This window comes from Tachypleus tridentatus, chromosome 12 (assembly GCF_004210375.1).
Source record: "Tachypleus tridentatus isolate NWPU-2018 chromosome 12, ASM421037v1, whole genome shotgun sequence".
Classification (NCBI taxonomy): Eukaryota; Metazoa; Arthropoda; class Merostomata; order Xiphosura; family Limulidae; genus Tachypleus; species Tachypleus tridentatus.
The window spans coordinates 76,298,815-76,318,688 of record NC_134836.1 but is presented as its reverse complement, the minus strand read 5'-3'; the positions used below and the strand labels follow the sequence as shown (position 1 = coordinate 76,318,688).

Here is a 19,874-nt window from a genome sequence, read left to right as displayed (position 1 = left end):
ACTCTGCAAAAGTTTTTTTTTTTTTACTTTTTGGAGATTTGGAAAAAGTTGAAAATGTACACATGGCAACTGATATCGTGACTAGCTGAAACCTAATTCAGAAAGTAAAACAAGTGAAAAACTTTTTGTATATAACTGCTCAAAATTATACTGATTAATGTGTATAGAGTCCTCAAATAGGCACAAATTAAAATGGCGATAATAAATGGTGAAGAAACGGTCACAGAAACTTCATCTTGTCCAAAACTTTTATTTTGCAACATTATGAACAAATGCGCTTTCAAAAGTCTTAAACTAATCAGTTGTGAGTAACTATTGTTTACTACATAGCTGTTTATATAATTTTCATATTCATTTGTACTATAATTTAATAAAGTTGTTAAAATACTATTTTAATTTCTGATTTTAAATGAAATTATATACAGCTAGACAGCTGAAGTTTTCTGATGTATCACGTTTAATGCTAAGCTACAACATTCCTGCAGTTGGTCAATGGCAAGTTTATGGATTTACAACACTAAAGCCCAAGGTTCAATTCCTTGCACTGGATAAAGCAGATAGCACAACCTGACTGTGTATTAAAATAACCAAATAACATCAAATACAAAATTTATTAACATAATGAACTGTTACCACTTTCTACTATCTAACCAATTCCTAACAACTTTAGTAATTTCATTAAAATGTTTTATTGTTACACTTGATAAACATATAAATTATAAAACATATTATGTTTAATCCTAATTAAATTATATTTGTAGATAAATTTTATCCTTTGATCATTCTGAATAGTTATAATATACACATTTGCTCCTCAAGTGTAGGTAGTTGAATCAAAGAAGGTAACGAAGTATACCAAAGAATTCTCTGTACAATCTAATGTCTCCTCCATAACTTCATCTCTCTCAGCCTCACTTGATCCATTTGGACTTTCAACTGGTTGGAAAACACAAGTGAAATCTGGAAGCTCTGCCTTAGTACGTCGTTTTGGTTTTCGAATTTTTTCTAAAGTCAAATAAAAATAGAAACCATGGACTTTACAAATATCTGTTATATATTGCTTCATCTGAGAAACATCCCATAATGCACCTGCATGTAAAACTGAAGTAATATTACACTGAATATAACTAGTAGTCCTATTCTGAAGAAAATGAAAAGAGGATTATTTACCCTCCACATCCATGATATGTAATAACAGTTATTAATTCATGAGTATATTTTGTTGTCTTGTATAATTCTCAAATCAGAATTAAAAAAAAATCACTGCTTAGAAACCTTAGAAAAATATTTAAATGACTTATGATGCAGTGTATGGAATAAAACAATTCCAGCTGAAGCAATATTATTTAAGCTAGAACAGTGTTGTATATTTGGTTGACTTTATAATGAAAAATGAAATAATTAAACAATATGTGACAGAAGAATTACATGAAATCTTTAAATCAATTAGCTAAACAAAGGTGGAATCATTATACCATGGAGCAGTGTGGGTCAGTGGCTTTGTCATTATACCATGGAGTAGTGTGGGTCAGTGGCTTTCTCATTATACCATGGAGCAGTGTGGTTCAGTGGCTTTGTCATTATACCATGGAGTAGTGTGGGTCAGTGGCTTTGTCATTATACTATGGAGCAGTGTGGTTCAGTGGCTTTGTCATTATACCACGGAGCAGTGTGGTTCAGTGGCTTTGTCATTATACCACGGAGTAGTGTGGGTCAGTGGCTTTCTCATTATACCATGGAGCAGTGTGGTTCAGTGGCTTTGTCATTATACTATGGAGCAGTGTGAGTCAGTGGCTTTCTCATTATACCATGGAGTAGTGTGGGTCAGTGGCTTTGTCATTATACCATGGAGTAGTGTGGTTCAGTGGCTTTGTCATTATACCATGGAGTAGTGTGGGTCAGTGGCTTTGTCATTATACCATGGAGTAGTGTGGGTCAGTGGCTTTGTCATTATACCATGGAGTAGTGTGGTTCAGTGGCTTTGTCATTATACCATGGAGTAGTGTGGTTCAGTGGCTTTGTCATTATACTATGGAGCAGTGTGAGTCAGTGGCTTTGTCATTATACCACGGAGTAGTGTGGGTCAGTGGCTTTCTCAATATACCATGGAGTAGTGTGGTTCAGTGGCTTTCTCATTATACCACGGAGTAGTGTGGGTCAGTGGCTTTGTCATTATACTATGGAGCAGTGTGGTTCAGTGGCTTTGTCATTATACCACGGAGTAGTGTGGGTCAGTGGCTTTCTCATTATACCATGGAGCAGTGTGGTTCAGTGGCTTTGTCATTATACCACGGAGCAGTGTGGTTCAGTGGCTTTGTCATTATACCACGGAGTAGTGTGGGTCAGTGGCTTTCTCATTATACCATGGAGCAGTGTGGTTCAGTGGCTTTGTCATTATACTATGGAGCAGTGTGAGTCAGTGGCTTTGTCATTATACCATGGAGCAGTGTGAGTCAGTGGCTTTGTCATTATACCACGGAGTAGTGTGGGTCAGTGGCTTTCTCATTATACCATGGAGCAGTGTGGTTCAGTGGCTTTGTCATTATACTATGGAGCAGTGTGGTTCAGTGGCTTTGTCATTATACCACGGAGTAGTGTGGGTCAGTGGCTTTCTCATTATACCATGGAGCAGTGTGGTTCAGTGGCTTTGTCATTATACCATGGAGCAGTGTGGTTCAGTGGCTTTGTCATTATACTATGGAGCAGTGTGAGTCAGTGGCTTTGTCATTATACCATGGAGTAGTGTGGGTCAGTGGCTTTGTCATTATACCATGGAGTAGTGTGGTTCAGTGGCTTTGTCATTATACCATGGAGTAGTGTGGTTCAGTGGCTTTGTCATTATACCACGGAGCAGTGTGGTTCAGTGGCTTTGTCATTATACCACGGAGTAGTGTGGGTCAGTGGCTTTCTCATTATACCATGGAGCAGTGTGGTTCAGTGGCTTTGTCATTATACTATGGAGCAGTGTGAGTCAGTGGCTTTGTCATTATACCATGGAGCAGTGTGAGTCAGTGGCTTTGTCATTATACCACGGAGTAGTGTGGGTCAGTGGCTTTCTCATTATACCATGGAGCAGTGTGGTTCAGTGGCTTTGTCATTATACTATGGAGCAGTGTGGTTCAGTGGCTTTGTCATTATACCACGGAGTAGTGTGGGTCAGTGGCTTTCTCATTATACCATGGAGCAGTGTGGTTCAGTGGCTTTGTCATTATACCATGGAGTAGTGTGGGTCAGTGGCTTTCTCATTATACCATGGAGCAGTGTGGTTCAGTGGCTTTGTCATTATACCATGGAGCAGTGTGGTTCAGTGGCTTTGTCATTATACTATGGAGCAGTGTGAGTCAGTGGCTTTGTCATTATACCATGGAGTAGTGTGGGTCAGTGGCTTTGTCATTATACCATGGAGTAGTGTGGTTCAGTGGCTTTGTCATTATACCATGGAGTAGTGTGGGTCAGTGGCTTTGTCATTATACCATGGAGTAGTGTGGGTCAGTGGCTTTGTCATTATACCATGGAGTAGTGTGGTTCAGTGGCTTTGTCATTATACCATGGAGTAGTGTGGTTCAGTGGCTTTGTCATTATACTATGGAGCAGTGTGAGTCAGTGGCTTTGTCATTATACCACGGAGTAGTGTGGGTCAGTGGCTTTCTCATTATACCATGGAGTAGTGTGGTTCAGTGGCTTTGTCATTATACCATGGAGTAGTGTGGTTCAGTGGCTTTCTCATTATACCACGGAGTAGTGTGGGTCAGTGGCTTTGTCATTATACCATGGAGTAGTGTGGTTCAGTGGCTTTGTCATTATACTATAAAGCAGTGTGAGTCAGTGGCTTTGTCATTATACCACGGAGTAGTGTGGGTCAGTGGCTTTCTCATTATACCACGGAGCAGTGTGGTTCAGTGGCTTTGTCATTATACCACGGAGCAGTGTGAGTCAGTGGCTTTGTCATTATACCACGGAGCAGTGTGGTTCAGTGGCTTTGTCATTATACCACGGAGTAGTGTGGGTCAGTGGCTTTCTCATTATACCATGGAGCAGTGTGGTTCAGTGGCTTTGTCATTATACTATGGAGCAGTGTGAGTCAGTGGCTTTGTCATTATACCATGGAGTAGTGTGGGTCAGTGGCTTTGTCATTATACCATGGAGTAGTGTGGTTCAGTGGCTTTGTCATTATACCATGGAGTAGTGTGGGTCAGTGGCTTTGTCATTATACCATGGAGTAGTGTGGGTCAGTGGCTTTGTCATTATACCATGGAGTAGTGTGGGTCAGTGGCTTTCTCATTATACCATGGAGTAGTGTGGGTCAGTGGCTTTGTCATTATACCATGGAGCAGTGTGTTTCAGTGGCTTCATATTTTGGTTTTGTAGTTAAATGGTTGCAAGTCTGAGGCTTGCCTTGAACAAGATACCTTACCCTACTTGTTCCAGTCTACCCAGCTTCACCTGAGAGTTAACCTGAGATGGACTGGTACCCCATCCAGGGAAATTAGATCATTATTCTCGTTCACTTGTGCCACTTCACACCAGTGTTCAAAAACATGTCTCATGTGTCTTAACTTTACATCATTTTGCAACATTCTTGTTAAAACAAGTGAAAAATGAATGGTGTTACAAGAGAGTTTTTTTCAATGAAATAAAAATCTCCATTTGATCTCTAGGGGTGCTCACCAATGTTCGTTTCATCTTCTTCAGACTCCTCACTAGTGAGAGGCTCCTCTTTCCTCCTCAAACATGCATCTAGCCACTGTTGGTAGTAACCTGGTGCTGACTTCACAAGGTGAATAAGGAAGTATACCAGTCGTACTGGAATAAGATCCATATAGCTGTTCAGAAGAAAACAAGAGAAAGTTAGGGGAGAAAAATAAATTAAAACAGTTTGATGCACATAACTGATTAAATTTATCTACTGGATGATTACAAAGCTTTGCAGTTTGGCATGTCACATCTTATAAAAGGTATGGCATAAGATGGTGAAACTGTACAGAAGTGTTAAGAGAATCATGCAAATGCAAATGTACCAGTTGTTACAATGTACCACTAGGGCCACCACTGTAACTTAGTGTCTGATCAATCACAGCAACTATTCAAAATGTGCTCTTCCAGCATCCAAAATGCACTGTGACGAGAAACATTATAGAAACAACATGTATTTTATCTGGCATAATGGCCACTTCCCAGCTCACATACGACTTGAAGTATCTCAACAAGTAGAAATTGGCTAGCACTAAGTTGTGTGGAGGAGGTGGCCATTCACAAGCAGAGTGACATAAAATAATTCTGTCCTGAAAGTGCTCCATCAAGACAAGTTCATCTGGTTACCAATACATGAAGGGACACCAACCACCTACAGGAAAACTGTAGCATCTATCACATTTCCTGTTGCAGCATGGGAACAGCATGGCACCATGCAACAGTAGCTGTGCATTTCTGTAGTCCATGTGCTGATGGTTCTTCAGATATACTTGACCCAACAACAAATCAACTACAAAATCACACCACATTGTCACCTTAGCATCGTGCAAGTGTCGGGGAAACGTTGTACACGAACTAGTAGATAATGTAGTTGCATATATTAGCACTTTCAAAAAGGGGTACAGTATGCAGAACAACAAATTCCAGTCTCTGAGAAATACAGAGTCAACACATCAGGTTACACTGTCTCCTTCAATGCTTAAACATGATACAATTTGTAAACCCGACCAAAGAGCTTTATGAACAATCGAAACTGACAAATCCATACATCAAACATAATACCCACTACTACAACCACATCCACTGGTGCTGGCTCGTTGTACTATGATATGGCTGATATTAACAATAATTTTAATAGATGTCAGTGGTCTGCCTGTACTGGCTTATCACAAATACAGCCTGTCTCCTCATGCTGTTTTAAAAATGTATGCACAGCAATACTAGAACAAGGCCCACATATTATTTAGTGATTAAAGATTTAGCTTATGTCCATTCACAACTACAGCACTAAAGAGTAGTATAACATTTAGCTACTATCCAAGAAAGACAGTGGAGAAAGATCTAGCTATTGTTCAAAGAAATTACAGTAATGAGGACTATTGAAATGTTTAACTCCTGTCTATCCAGAAGTACAGTACTAAAAAATAGTGACAGACTTAGATAATGTCCATCCAGAAGCACATTACATAAAAGTGGAAAAAGGCTTAACAACAGAAGAACTTTCTGTGCTAGCCATTTTTAATTTTGGAGAGACAGACAAAAAGAAAGACAGCTGATGAAGAGCACCCACTAACACCTCTTGGGTTACTCTGCTCTGTTCGAATAATGGAATTTCATCATTACTCTTAAAGGGCACCAACAGTGACAGTAGGCCATGCTTGCCCTAACATCAAATAAAATATTGAGAATTTTCTAGTTTAATGTCTACAACAAATGGTTGTTACAGTTAAAACACAAAATACCATTAGCATGCTTAACACTACTATCTTTGTTTCTGTTACTGCCAAACTGTAAAGATGTGAGTGCCATGCACATGTTCAAACATGGTACCATTAACACACAACCTAAGTATTGTAAATCCTTTAAAATACACATTATAACTGTTTTTATTCTATATTACTGCATGTACAGTAAACCATCTTTTGAGCAACATTCTCCATAGCTCAGAATATTGACCATGGTTTAAAAATGCCTATTTTACTGTAAATATTTACTAAATTGTTAACTTGTACAGACTTTTGTTTTTTATCATACAGAGATTGAAAATAGATTACTTGAATAGCAATCACATAATGTTTGCAAAAAGATTACTTTTTAATTTACAAGGTCCAAATATACAATCCAGAGATCAAACTATTTATCAAGTTGTCAAGTTTTTATTATACTTAAAAAATAAACTGTCTGTAGTTTTAGATGAGAAAGAAACTAAGCTACAGGTTTATAAAAACGTTTTACACTTTTCTTTTCTCAAAAAAAGGTTAACTTTGCACCAATAGTCTGAATCTATTAAACTTCAAAAGTAAAGGCATTAAATAAGAGATGTAAAAACAAATATTAACTTATACAGAATTACAATCACTGACCTTGGACGAGCCAACTTCTGATTTATGTGTTCCACTATAGCCGTTTCATCTTCAGAGCATTTACCCTTCTTGCTTTTCTTTTCTTTTTTCTTCAACTTTGAAAACAAAACTTCTTCCTTTGTTGATTAAGATAAAGCAAAGTAATTAAAAAATCAATAGCATTTCATTAACTACAAAAATAAGGTTGTTTCTGAAAAACATGATTAAACATTAGTAGCTAATAAAAACAATTCACAGGCACTGTACATTCTCATAGTGTAGTCATTGACAAATTAAGATGAGAGGTTTTAAACAGATTTAAAATTATTCCTCACTCTTTGTTGTTCATTTATTGCATATACCTATAAAGTAATCTATCTGTGCTCTGTCCAGTATAAGAAATCAGATTCTATATTTTAATACTAACTCCATAAACTTACAGGTGACCCATAGGGGAGTATTACTCCATAAGAGCCCCTTATACTTTCACAAATATTAAAATTTCTTTTATAAAATAAATTTCTGAAAATCAGTCTATAGGATTTACCAACATTTCCTAAAGTTTCTTACAAAATTCACATTCAGTTAATTGTCTTTTTAAATCAGAAATCCAATTTTATATAAAGTTTTTATTGATGTAAAAGTTTAAATTTCATATATATATATTTATTTATTCCTAGCCATTACTGTAGTTTACTGTTTAATAAGAGTACCAAATGCTGGTATTTCTTATGCACTCAACCCTTTACAAACACTAGTATTTCGAGTGTACTTATCTGTTTACAAATCCTGGTATTTCTTGTGTACTCAACTATTTACACATGGTACTATTTCTTCCTGCTAGTAGCCAATACTGTACACTATGCATAAAATATTACTCAATTTCACTGAATAATTTGTAAAAACTATAATGCTATCTACCCAAAGATAGAGTACTTTTGATAATAAAATGCTTGAAATTACTTGTATTTTAGTCATCCTTTTAGAACCAGAAGGTTAAAATAAGGAAGTTCTGTATAAATAAAAAAATTAATACATTTAATATTACCTGAATACAACTTTTTTTTTTACACAAATTAAAGTTCTGCTCTCTATATATACTTCAGTCACAAATACCTATTTGTAAGTAGTACAGTTGTGTTAAATAATATCTATAACAAAAACAAAGTAGGAACATTTTGAATACCAGCTCATATTTCTTTTCCCAGTAAACAGACCAGGCAAAAAGGTGTTGACCAAGGGTCAGAAGAACAAACAAAAAAATTGACAATTCCCATAACCCCATTTTCCTGACTCGTCTATAGTAGTAAACTGGTTGTCTCCAATCGGGTAAACCATTCTGCAAAATAAGGTCGTATCTAGAAAAACAGAATTAAACATATTACTAAAAGCATGTGGAAAAGGATATTACAGGTTAGCATGAATGTTTACTATGAAAGAAAGTTACAAATGATACTGAAAAAAACAATATAGAGAAGTAACCATTTGATTAATGTAAAATCAACATTTCTGCACAAACATCTACTAATTATATATAGCTTACCCAAGAGACAAATGCATATATACTGCAGTTTGTGTTTTTTTTTATCTATCTAAATATATTCAAACACAAGAAAACAGCAAATGTAACCAAAAGAAAGCATACAACAATAGCATATACTAATAAACACAGGAATATTTTGATTAGCTAGAGAGTCTCGGGTTAGACCACAGGGACTAGTTTTATCAGCCTAGTAATACCATGACACCTATCAATATCTGTCTGCTAATGTAACTATATAATACACCTGCCCGATTCTTTCATTTTAAACAATTTCTTATCCAGAAACACTGAATGGCCATACTGTAGATATGAAATATAAAAAACCTGTAATCTTAAAGAAAATACTATCAAATGTGTTCCTTTAGTTGTTTTCTCCTCAGAAACATTAAGCTTTTCAAAAACACCATTTATCAGCTCAGTTTACAAGTTTGAAGACTAAATTACTAAATCCTAAGTAATCCTGGATTATCAGATCCTAATCAGTCTTGGACACTGATTTTATTGAATGTTTCAGCAGTGTTAATAGTAAATACTTCCTTATCAATATATCCTTTAGAAGAGAGCATTTTACTCTCAGTGAAATAAACATTTTGCATAAGTTAAAAGAACATTTACCTTCAGTCTAAAATATAATATTTTAACAAGTAAACAGCCAATCATCTAAAAAACCTATATTTAGACAATTATAATTCTATTTAAAAAACACTCATAATATGTTATCATCTCTGAACTAATAATTACTTACTTCTTACGTTTTTCTTCATCCCTCAGTACCTCAGAAACTGCTACAAGCTAAAATGAAAATGAACCTACATTGAAAGATTATACACGTGCAAGCATGTGTGTGCAAGGTAACTAAAATTTACCACTTTAAAGCTTTCTAAATATTTATGTACAATTGACAATAGCCTCTCATAAATATTCATAATAACAGTGTCCTGTGGAAGTAAAAAAAAGCATTTAATTAATTCTATGATTGTTCAGAAATATAAAAACACAAACTTTCACCTGCTTACAACTCCAACACTACACATGTATTAAATCACATAATTACCAGTTATAAATACTGTGAAGATGGTCCTTATTGAACAGCCATGGAATATGAAGAGATTTGGAGATAGTGAAGGAGACACCACAACTCTAACTGTTAATCAACAACATCAAGAGCCATGCAAGTAAAGAATATTTCATTTAGCTGGAATTTAAGTTTTTATTTTGTTTCTGCTTTCATATCACGCTGCTATATGGCCTCTTAGTATTTAGTAAGTTTTGTTGTTTGGGTCATATGGTTAGCTTACTGTATTACTGTCAGAGACTAAGTATACAATGCTTTCAGTTCACTTGAATAGTGATCAAAATTACATATTTTTACCTTCTGCTGATGATGAATTGCTTTTGTTTCTGTTTTCATGCCACCTGGATAGGTTCATGTTTGGTGCAATTGTTAACTAAAGTTTAATAATACTGATTAAAAAGTTACCATACAGTTAAGACTGAATAAGATTATGCATCATGTGTGGTGAACCTGAGAATTTTAAACTTATTTCAGTATATGAGATGTAAATTACAGAACTTTTTGAGGTTCATTCCTAGGTTGGTAATGATTCTTCTTTGCTGTTGACTGGCTACCTGGACTTCTTTGTGAGACAAAACATGTGGTTCTTATTGTGCTATACTTGGTTGCTTTGGTACAGGATTTTGTGGGTTTTTTTGACAAAGCAGTGGACTAATAAAATAATCAATCCAAACATTCCTGTGAAAATAATTCTAAAGTTCATTGACTTCTTTGTTTCAATGTCTGTCAATGATGGTCACTTCTACAACATGGAGAAACATTTTTCAATGCATATTTATCACCCAGTGAAGGGCAACTGACCTTTGCATCTTAATGAATAATTGTCCAATATTAAGATATCTAAGTTTGATGAGGTCAAACTAGGAGAGACACTCATCAAATACGTGTTTGTTTTACTAAACAAAGATATCAGTATAACACATTTTCAAAAGTATATGCATTTTTATATAGTTTTTCATTTTTTCTATATCACACATAAAAAACACTTGTTCATATTAGCTACCTTTCAAGTTCTAACAGTCCATGTTAATCTTTCATTTTATTACTACAGTACAGAACAGTATGGATAAAATTAAAAAAATAAAACCTGTTGTTAGAACAGTCATATTACTGCATACATTTGAAATTGAATATATTTTTAATGTCTCATTAATTCTTCCTTTCTAACAAAACCAAAACACATTCTAGAAAAGTTTCAAATATGTGAAACCTGACGTTGGTTTTGCAACATGACTATTGCAAATGGGAACACTTGAGAACAGAAACATAATATTTATGTCAAGTGCATGAAATACCTTGAAAACAAACAGTTGTACAGCATTACTACACTGGTCAATGAGGAGAAACCCTGTTAAATATTCAGATGAGAATAAGAACTGTTGTTTGTATTAGCATAAGCTGCACCTTATTATAATGGAAAACAGAACAAAACAGTAAACAATAAATAACATTACCACATACCAGTGACAACAAGTACAGAGTACACCCTCTTCTACTGATAATAATCTCTACTGATGCTAAGAACTGTATTTTTAAATAATCCTCACATGCTCTTTCAGCTCCCTTATATGAGCTTCTAACACAACATAAATTGTTGAAACAATAGATCCTTGTGAAACATACGTTACTGCTCAATAACATTTAGTACATGTTTATTTAGACACCAGTGTTAATAACTAATGTTAACTTTTGTATATTACCACAAAGGATCCTATGTGTTTATCAGTGTTTAGAGGTTTCTTTCTGTTCAACATGGTTTAATAACACATGAATATTTGTTTTCATTTCACTTATATAAAAAGTCTAGTTGTAAATTCTTCTACTGGTTTGTTTTTATTCAAGTCATTCTTGTTATTTTTATGTCTTTGCTTTTTTCGAAGTTATTAACTTTGGCATCAGTTTTCACTTTATTACATTACCACACAGTTACTGCAAGTCTTAAGCCTGTAATCAGACACCATAATATTTGGCCATTAACCCAAACAAGAAATAATTAATTTTATTTTCAAGGAACATAAGATGTATTTAAAATTGCCGAGAACAGTTAACTTTAGAAATACTGATGTCTATATTACAAACAAAAGAATGTTACCTTTCGGAAACGTTCCTCGGCTCCTTCTTCCTTTGACTTATCAGGATGATATTGTAAAGACAACCTTCTGTAAGCTTTTCTAATGTCACTACTGGAAGCAGTCTAGAAAGCAGATATAAATGTACACATATTGCTCGACACATTAAAACTTCATAGACTCTATTCGTACAATACACACATAATCAACATAACCACTTACTACTTCATTCATCACAAATATCACAATGTTCAATAACACTCAATTCTTTCATCATCATACAGTTTTAAGTACTAGCTCTTATATGAATAAACTTTTGTGATTTGATCATTTATTAACAATTCACAAGAGTTCATATTCATTTGTAAACCCAGTACATTTTATGTTTCCAGTAACTTCTGTAATTACAGTTCCTCATCCACTATGTGATTGTTGATCCAACATTCTATTAATGATATTGCATACCTTCGTTAGTTTTTAATTTACAAGTCACTGCCCCCTTAAAACAGTTTTACCATATTACATGGTCACCACACTTTGTTGAAGACTCAACAAAATAGTGGGAATTATCACCTTTTGCAGATAACCCTCAACCCACATACATTCTTCCGGAAAACAGCCACTTTTCTTTGGATGTATCAAAACTTGTAGCTACCGATGTGCTAGTATACGAGTTAAGTTACATAAGGCTTAATAGATAACATGTTATGCTCAAAATATGAGTACAGAACAGTATGCTTTACCTGCTTTCATGCAATGTATGTTCTCCAACACTTTCATGTGTTAAAAATCTTTTATTGCAGGTATCATTAAATACATTACAACCAACAATGATCATGCTTTAAAATTATTTCTTATACATTCAGTAACCAAATACTATCTCTACTATAATAACTTTTCTTCCTGGAAACTCACACTTTAGCCCTTATACTGTAGGTTATTACTTCTTGATCTAACATCTTCAATCACAAGTAAAGCACAGTCCACACTATCCAACTTTCTTAACACAAAATCTATAAACAAGCAGTGGTCATTTATATACAGAGTTTGTGATGAAATCTGACTGAATGGACAGCAACTGTTTATTGTAGACACACAAGTCTACTGTAAAGGACTGAATTCTAACTGAATAAATGGCACCATCTGTTTTAGAAATACAAGTGTAGAGAATGATGTTTTTAAAGTCTTCCCCCTTCTGTCTCCAGTTGATGTCCATTTAACCAAATTTTATCACAATAAAGCTATATGTGTAATCAACTAATATGACACTTATAGTGAGCACTATATCACTATTTGATGCTTTTAGTCACAAATGTGCAGTGAGGTAAGTAATCAGTTTAACTTGACAGACTATAGTGTCACTATTTTAGTCCTCCTAATGGGTTAGATTGTGTGTCCTTGGAATAAACCTTAAATCAGTCTAAGTAATGGTGAAAGTGTAAAAAAGTGTAAACATACAGGAGACAAAAGATAACTACAAAGAGTAGATCAACTCTTGTTTTAATGATGATTTAAACTGTAAATGGCTCTCTGGAGTTTGGAGAGATTATTTTGGAGTAAATGCTAGAATTATCCTCAGGCTGAGGATATTCTCTATATTGTTTATTTCTGTATATTTTTGTAATTGTTTTCACCAGTGCAGTTTTTTTTCTTGATATATAGAGCTTCACTACATACAATATTTAATTTGGTAATAGGAAGGGAAGCAACTGTGGTATTGAAGACACTGTTGTTTCTACATCTTCAAGAAGTAACCAGATCACTCTATGAAACACTGGAAATTCTTCATTTCAAATATTGTTTCTGTTTAGGTCACCTTACTTAAGAAAGTGTGTTAAGCTGTTGAAGACAGTACAGAGAAAACCAACCATGACTACCCTTTGCTTGAAGGGCTATCAAACAGAAACAGATGGAAATCTTAACACATTTTTGTTTACAGAAAGAAGGATGTGAAACATTATAGCTGAAGTTTTTCAAATATGCAACCCACAAGCCATTTTCATACAGCCTTCTCCACACAACAAGAATAAAGGACACAAGTTTGAGATATCAAAAACTAATATGCAAATCCAGTTAAAGCAGCATTACTTTACTATTAAGGTAGTCAGCCTATGAAAAAGTTGACCTTCAGGTGGAGTGGAAGTGGGATTCTGCAGAATTTAAAATAATAAAGCATGAATATTTTAAAGATCACAGCTGGATATAAGAAAAAACAAAAGGAGCATATACAGTTTGAAAGTACTTTAAATACATATCAATCTCTAGTGGCAAAGATGTCCTTCACAATATCAAGTCTCAAGAATACAATATATCAGTTTGGAAGTTTTTAAAGTCTTCTATAGTGGAGGTAAAATTAAACTATGGGATGACAGTCAAAATCACAGAAGTTTCAATACAGAGTACTAGATATATAAAACTATGATTGTTAGGATACAAGTATGTTAAAACTTCTTACACGTATTTCCTTTGTATTTGCATCGAGATTAAACTACATGGCTGCTGGTAAGTGCTTAGTTGTACTGAAAACAGTAAACAGTTCTATTAATACAAGTTTTAAATTTTAGGACAAAATTATTTTGTAATCTTGTATAGTACAGTGTGTGTGTTAGGTCCCACACTACTGAAGTATAATAATGAATTAACTGCCAATAATTAATAAAATATCTGAAATGCAGTTTAAGTCATTCAGACTACAAGTTAAGTATTCTCAAGTATAACAGCATTACACATGAATTGTTTCAGATCTTCAAAACTTGTGTAATTGAACAGCTTTACTGCTGGTGATATGAAATTAGAAATACAAACTGTAGAATTAGGTATGGAAGACTTTACACTTGTTCTCTGAAAAGTTAAATATCTTTTAATTTGTCTGTTTGGTGATGTAATATGTATAGCTAGTTTATACTCCTTCATAGCTTTGAACAGTGAGTATATGGATGTAGAAGGATACATTTGTTTGTTGTTTAACCATTTTTTTCTACTATGAAGATATATTATCAATATGAACTGTTTTTGTAATTTTGCTTCTTTTTTATATAACAATTTTCTTACACAGCTTGTGAAAACAGTCAATTTCAATAAATTTGTTAAGACTATTTGGTATAGATAAATATCTAAATACAAGTAAAACTCACAGATTAATGTCAGTAAATAATTTAATGTTCATTTCTAATAGTTTACTGAGCTTTTGCTACCTGCAATACAATGAATTTTGTTACACTATACAAAATGAGTCATTATATACACTTCAATTTTTTAATCTATATAATGTGATACAATAGAATTAAACTTTTTTTTTTCAAAACTAATGTTTTTATCTAACATGTACCTGAGTCATGGAAGGAACACATGCCATCCTACCTGGAATCCTTTCAATGAAAAATATTTTCTAACCTCATTTAACTTGACAGTTCTTTCCTAACCATTTTCCCCCACCCTCTTCCATATTTGACAAAAAAAAAAAGAAGTTAAAAGCCCACATTAAGATCTATTCCACAATTCAAGTATGGGGCCCTTTTTCCACTTTTACTTGCCTTCATAAGAGAGAACCAGGCATAAAGTTTTTGAGCTGATATAAATTCTAGCTACAATAAAAAAAGGTTAAACAATTAGATCATCATATACCAGATAATTGTTTAATAAAACCTTTGTAATATTATCTTTGCATTTCATTATTTCTGCTCAAAACATGTATGCAAGCTTTCTCATTTGTTTAAATGTTTGCAAATTAGCAAAATCACTAACAAATACATAATCTGTATGAAAATGAAATACAAAGTTTATAATGAGTACACCTTATAATAGTTGCAACTATAGAAATTAAAAACTGATAGCTGAATGTGAAAAGTTATAATAAATCATAAAGAAATGAACTAAACCCTTATCACATACATAATAAAATATAAATACTTAGTCTTTAAGGTTATTTAATCTTTCATACATCTTAATATGAGAAATTTCCAAAGCGTAAATTTCGATTGATTAATTCTTTAAGTAAGCTAACTGTTACTGTTACTAGTTATACCAATACTAATAGAGTACTAAGTTACAGTTTATATGAATAACCAAGTCTTAACAACTTGTATAATAAATTACGAGGAAAATTATTTTGACCAACGGTAACAACAGTGCAAAACACTACCGCAGACTGTAAAAGTAATTATTAATAATACCGTTATATTTATTACTTCGTACGACATACATTTGCAGTGTAAATTGGCGACATCGTACGCTGCGTACTACGTGTAATTGTAAGCCTAACTTTAAATAATGAAACTATTAAAACTTCAAACGATGACCAACCTGTTCAAGTCCGAGCACCTCGTAAAAATTTTGATTAACTTCTTCAACTAAGTCAAATAATTCTAGATCTTCTGTGTCCCAGCCACAACTAACGTCAATTATGTTCAGTGTTACGAACAGAACAAATATTAGCCGCATCTTCCACATATGAATCATTTTACTTATCATTGTTGCCGGACACGTCAAAGAATTTTAAACATTATAACATTATTACTACCCACAATCCCAAATAATAAAAGCGCAATCTCACTTCCCATTATTTTTAATTTTAGATACAACGTTAAGCCTATCAACTAGGTAAAAGCTGCTATACGTATCACCGATTGGTAATCACAAACGTAATATTTCAATGATCCATATCGTCTGACCTAGTTAACTCGCCTAACAACTTCGAATTCGAGGAGTTTTAAATTTTAAACGTTTAAGTAAACAACTTAAAACAACTGCGAATCTGCGCATCCACGACCTTCCACAAGCCTGAGTTTCGAAAAACATTGCATTTGTTTGACAGCCAAGTCATAAGCAATCGTGAATATCAATCAAGCAATACGATATGATGTAACGTATTATATATTATGTTTCAAGTTTCAGTAATTGTGCCATTTAAACTACACAATCGTGTTGTAAGATAACAATTTCATTTCATTTGTTATTTTATCATTTATGTATTTTCTTCCTTCTTTTATTTGGTTCACGTATGTTTTTACTTAATTGTCTTCTCACTGGCTTCTAAATATATGTTCATATAAACGAGTGATTTTTATTTAAAATCACCAACACAAGGTTCTTCTAGTAAACAGGAACAAATCTTCTAGGCCCGGTGTGGCTTGGTGGTTAAGGTACTCGACTCGTAATCTGAGGGTCGCGTGTTCTAATCCCCCATCCCACCAAACAAGCTCGCCCTTTCAGCCGTGTGGGCGTTATATGTAACGGTCAATCACACTATTAGTTGGTAAAAGAGTAGGCCAAGAGTTGGCGGGGAGTGGTGATGAATAGCTGCCTTAGCTAGTCTTACACTGCTAAATTAGGGACAGCTAGCGCAGATAGCCCTCGTGTAGTTTTCTGCAAAATTCAAAAACAAAAAAATCATCCTCTAGCGGTGATATATGGATACTAAGATTGTAGCAGATAATATAAAACAAACGCTAAGTTTCTTTATTTGGGATTAAGCACAAAGCTACACAATGGACTCGCTGCCCATCTGCCCATCAGAGGTATCGAAACCCGGTTTTTAGCTGTGCGAGTCCGCAGACATTCCGCTGTGTCACTGGGGGGGCATAAAAGTTAAGTAATTAATTTTGTAACGTGTGGTTTATCAAAACAGAAAAAAACTTTAGGAGTCTTGAATTTTGACTAAGTCGCGAAGTTAATTTGAGTTGAACAACATTTGCCGATATTTAAATTTAGAAAATGATGAGACAGGCTGTACAAGATGTGTATAGTAAAATATTGTTTTATTATATCAGACGCAAAATATGATGCGCGTACTTGAAGAGGACGGTCGCCTTCTAATCAATCTGTGATTCAATTAACAGGTTCCTCTCCATCAAGATCTCTTCCCGTGAACCAACTCCTTTCTTCTAGCTAAAAATCTAAATTAGAACATTAGAAATATAGCTTATAGCAATATTACTTTGTGTGGGTTATTATTAACAACGTTATTTTTGTATTTCTTGTAATTAAATTATTTATTACAAATTCCTGGGTGGGCAGTCTTTTTCAGTGATTAATATTTTGTAAGCTTTTATGTTTAATAATTATCTTAGCTTTTCGTATTCTGATTTTTTGATACGTTACAATACATTATTACAAACATAAATTTGAAAAGGGAATTTTCATAAACAGCCTCTCCTAGCCTCAGGATCTGGAGGTTAGGATCTTGAGTCACATTTTTAGTGAGTCTCGAGTTTGAATGTCATTACCAACATACTTGACAATTTCGCTGTGCGGGGAATTATAATGTTCTGGCCAATTAAAAAGCTCGATTGGAGTCACCTAATAGTTGGCAATAGGTGGTGTTGATTAGTTGCCTTCTTGCCATTTTTATACTAGGGATGACTAGTGCGTATAGTTCTCAAGTAGTTTTGGGTGAAGTTCAACTTACAGAGAAAACCATCAGTACCAGGTTTCATTGGTTCGAATAAGTTAAGCTTGAATAAACGTTGGGGGAGGGCTAATACAGGGAGGTTTTTAGGCTTTACTCTTGTTACCTAAAGTTATTCCCACAACCACTTCGTGACACCCAATGCAATTAATAACCATGTGATGTGGAAACATTGGGGGTGGGGAGGTTTCCTACCACATTATTAAGTCTTAGTTAACTATGGGAAGTGTGAATAAAGAAATTCACAGAAACTCTTGGGTAGTATATCTCGACTATGTTAATAAGAATTTAGTATTGCTTTAAGTAGTTACTTTTTTGATGAAGATCCACTTCTGAGGAGCTACTCAGTTCTCATGTTAGGAGCTACAGAAGCAGCAGTGGTAAACATTTGATGTATGATATATGAGGGACAAATGAGATTTGAAAGATTGGGTTAAGGTCTCTTATAAGTACATGCTGGAGAAAGGGTATTACAAAGAGTAAGTCTTCTAGTTAAAGAGGATTTAATTAACTTGTTTCAGACAGGTAATGAGTTAATTACCATCAAGCGTATGCACTAAACTTTCATTGTTTTCATCAAGAAGTTGAGAAAGTTATGTGTGAAGTGACGTCAGAAGAATGTATAATGATGACTTTAACAACATATTTTTTTTAGGCAACAAGAGATCTATTGGTCTTCTTTTGCTGTCTCATTTTCTAAGCCAAACTAAAACTATTTTTAAAAAAAATTAAAGCCAGCCCTTATCATTCATGTATCTATCAAGGTTTCTTTTAAACTCTTTTATATTTACTGCCTCCACAACAACCGAAGCCAACACATTCCATAAGCCAACCATCCTTCTTGACAAATAAAACAATACAAAAATAGGAGAAAGTAGGAATGATTGCAGAGGTATTTGAAGGTAAAATTGTACATTAGTTGGACCACATGGCCACAAGGAAGGGAATGAGAAAGAAGATAGACTAATACAGTTATTTAAAGAAAAAGGCTTAGTTATAAATAAAACTTGGTACTTCTGTACTTGGAGTTACTACAGACTAGTAAAAGAATTGCGAGTTTAAAAGAAAGTTTGATAAATATATGAATGATAACAGCAAGCATTAAGTTTGTTTATTTATTTAATTATTTGTTTAAGATGGGACAGCCAAGACGTACCAACAACTCCCTTGTTGTCGCTAAACATTATGTTATCTTAGAGTACGTTAACACCAACAATATACTTGAACATTTCTGTGTTTGAAAAACGGTTAATCACAAAAACGTTGATTCTTCAGCAGACTTGGACAGGTCAAACAGATATCGCTTGTGATGATGACATATAGGTGAACTTGGAGAAGAGATACAATGGTTACTTAACAGGCTTGTGGTAAAGGTAAAGCCAACGGGCTCAGAATAAATTTCAGCAAGGCAATGGCAATTTTTCATGATATGAGAAAGTTTCCAGACTCTGGAACAAACTCGAAGGTTAAATTATGAACAAGTAGGGGTGGCTAGTTATGAAGGGGCAAATATTTAGCGTTTTTGTCACAGAGATTTCTCTTGAGAAACGTCAACTTAGAATTGGAAAGAAGCTTATTAAAAAGAATTTGCATGATCAGTTAAAACAAAACGAAAATTGGAATCATTAGAAATTTGGGGTTATAGATATATGACAAGATCAGCCACAGAGAAAAAAAGACTAATAAGAAAGTATTAAATATATAAGTACGAGCGGGACAACAGCTGGAAATATGCAGGAAAGGAAGG

The 19,874-nt window shown here is 34.1% G+C and overlaps 1 protein-coding gene across 3 annotated transcripts in view; it reads right to left on the bottom strand.

Moving 5' to 3' along the window:
• LOC143233679 (dnaJ homolog subfamily C member 1) overlaps positions 1 to 16,574 on the bottom strand; it is a 28,427-nt gene extending 11,853 nt beyond the window's left edge. For 2 of the 3 annotated variants that reach the window (XR_013018271.1, XM_076470167.1), the window contains exons 1-7: positions 16,024 to 16,574; positions 11,745 to 11,846; positions 9,323 to 9,369; positions 8,221 to 8,392; positions 7,056 to 7,171; positions 4,669 to 4,823; positions 857 to 1,005 (exon numbers count right to left, since the gene is read on the bottom strand). Coding sequence is in view for 1 of the 3 variants with exons in the window: in XM_076470167.1 (XP_076326282.1) it covers positions 857 to 1,005; positions 4,669 to 4,823; positions 7,056 to 7,171; positions 8,221 to 8,392; positions 9,323 to 9,369; positions 11,745 to 11,846; positions 16,024 to 16,191 (909 nt within the window). In the remaining 2 variants the exon portion in view is untranslated. The remainder of the gene's footprint in view (positions 1 to 856; positions 1,006 to 4,668; positions 4,824 to 7,055; positions 7,172 to 8,220; positions 8,393 to 9,322; positions 9,370 to 11,744; positions 11,847 to 16,023) is intronic. The other variant, XR_013018270.1, reaches the window with a different exon arrangement.
• Positions 16,575 to 19,874: the final 3,300 nt, after the last annotated feature.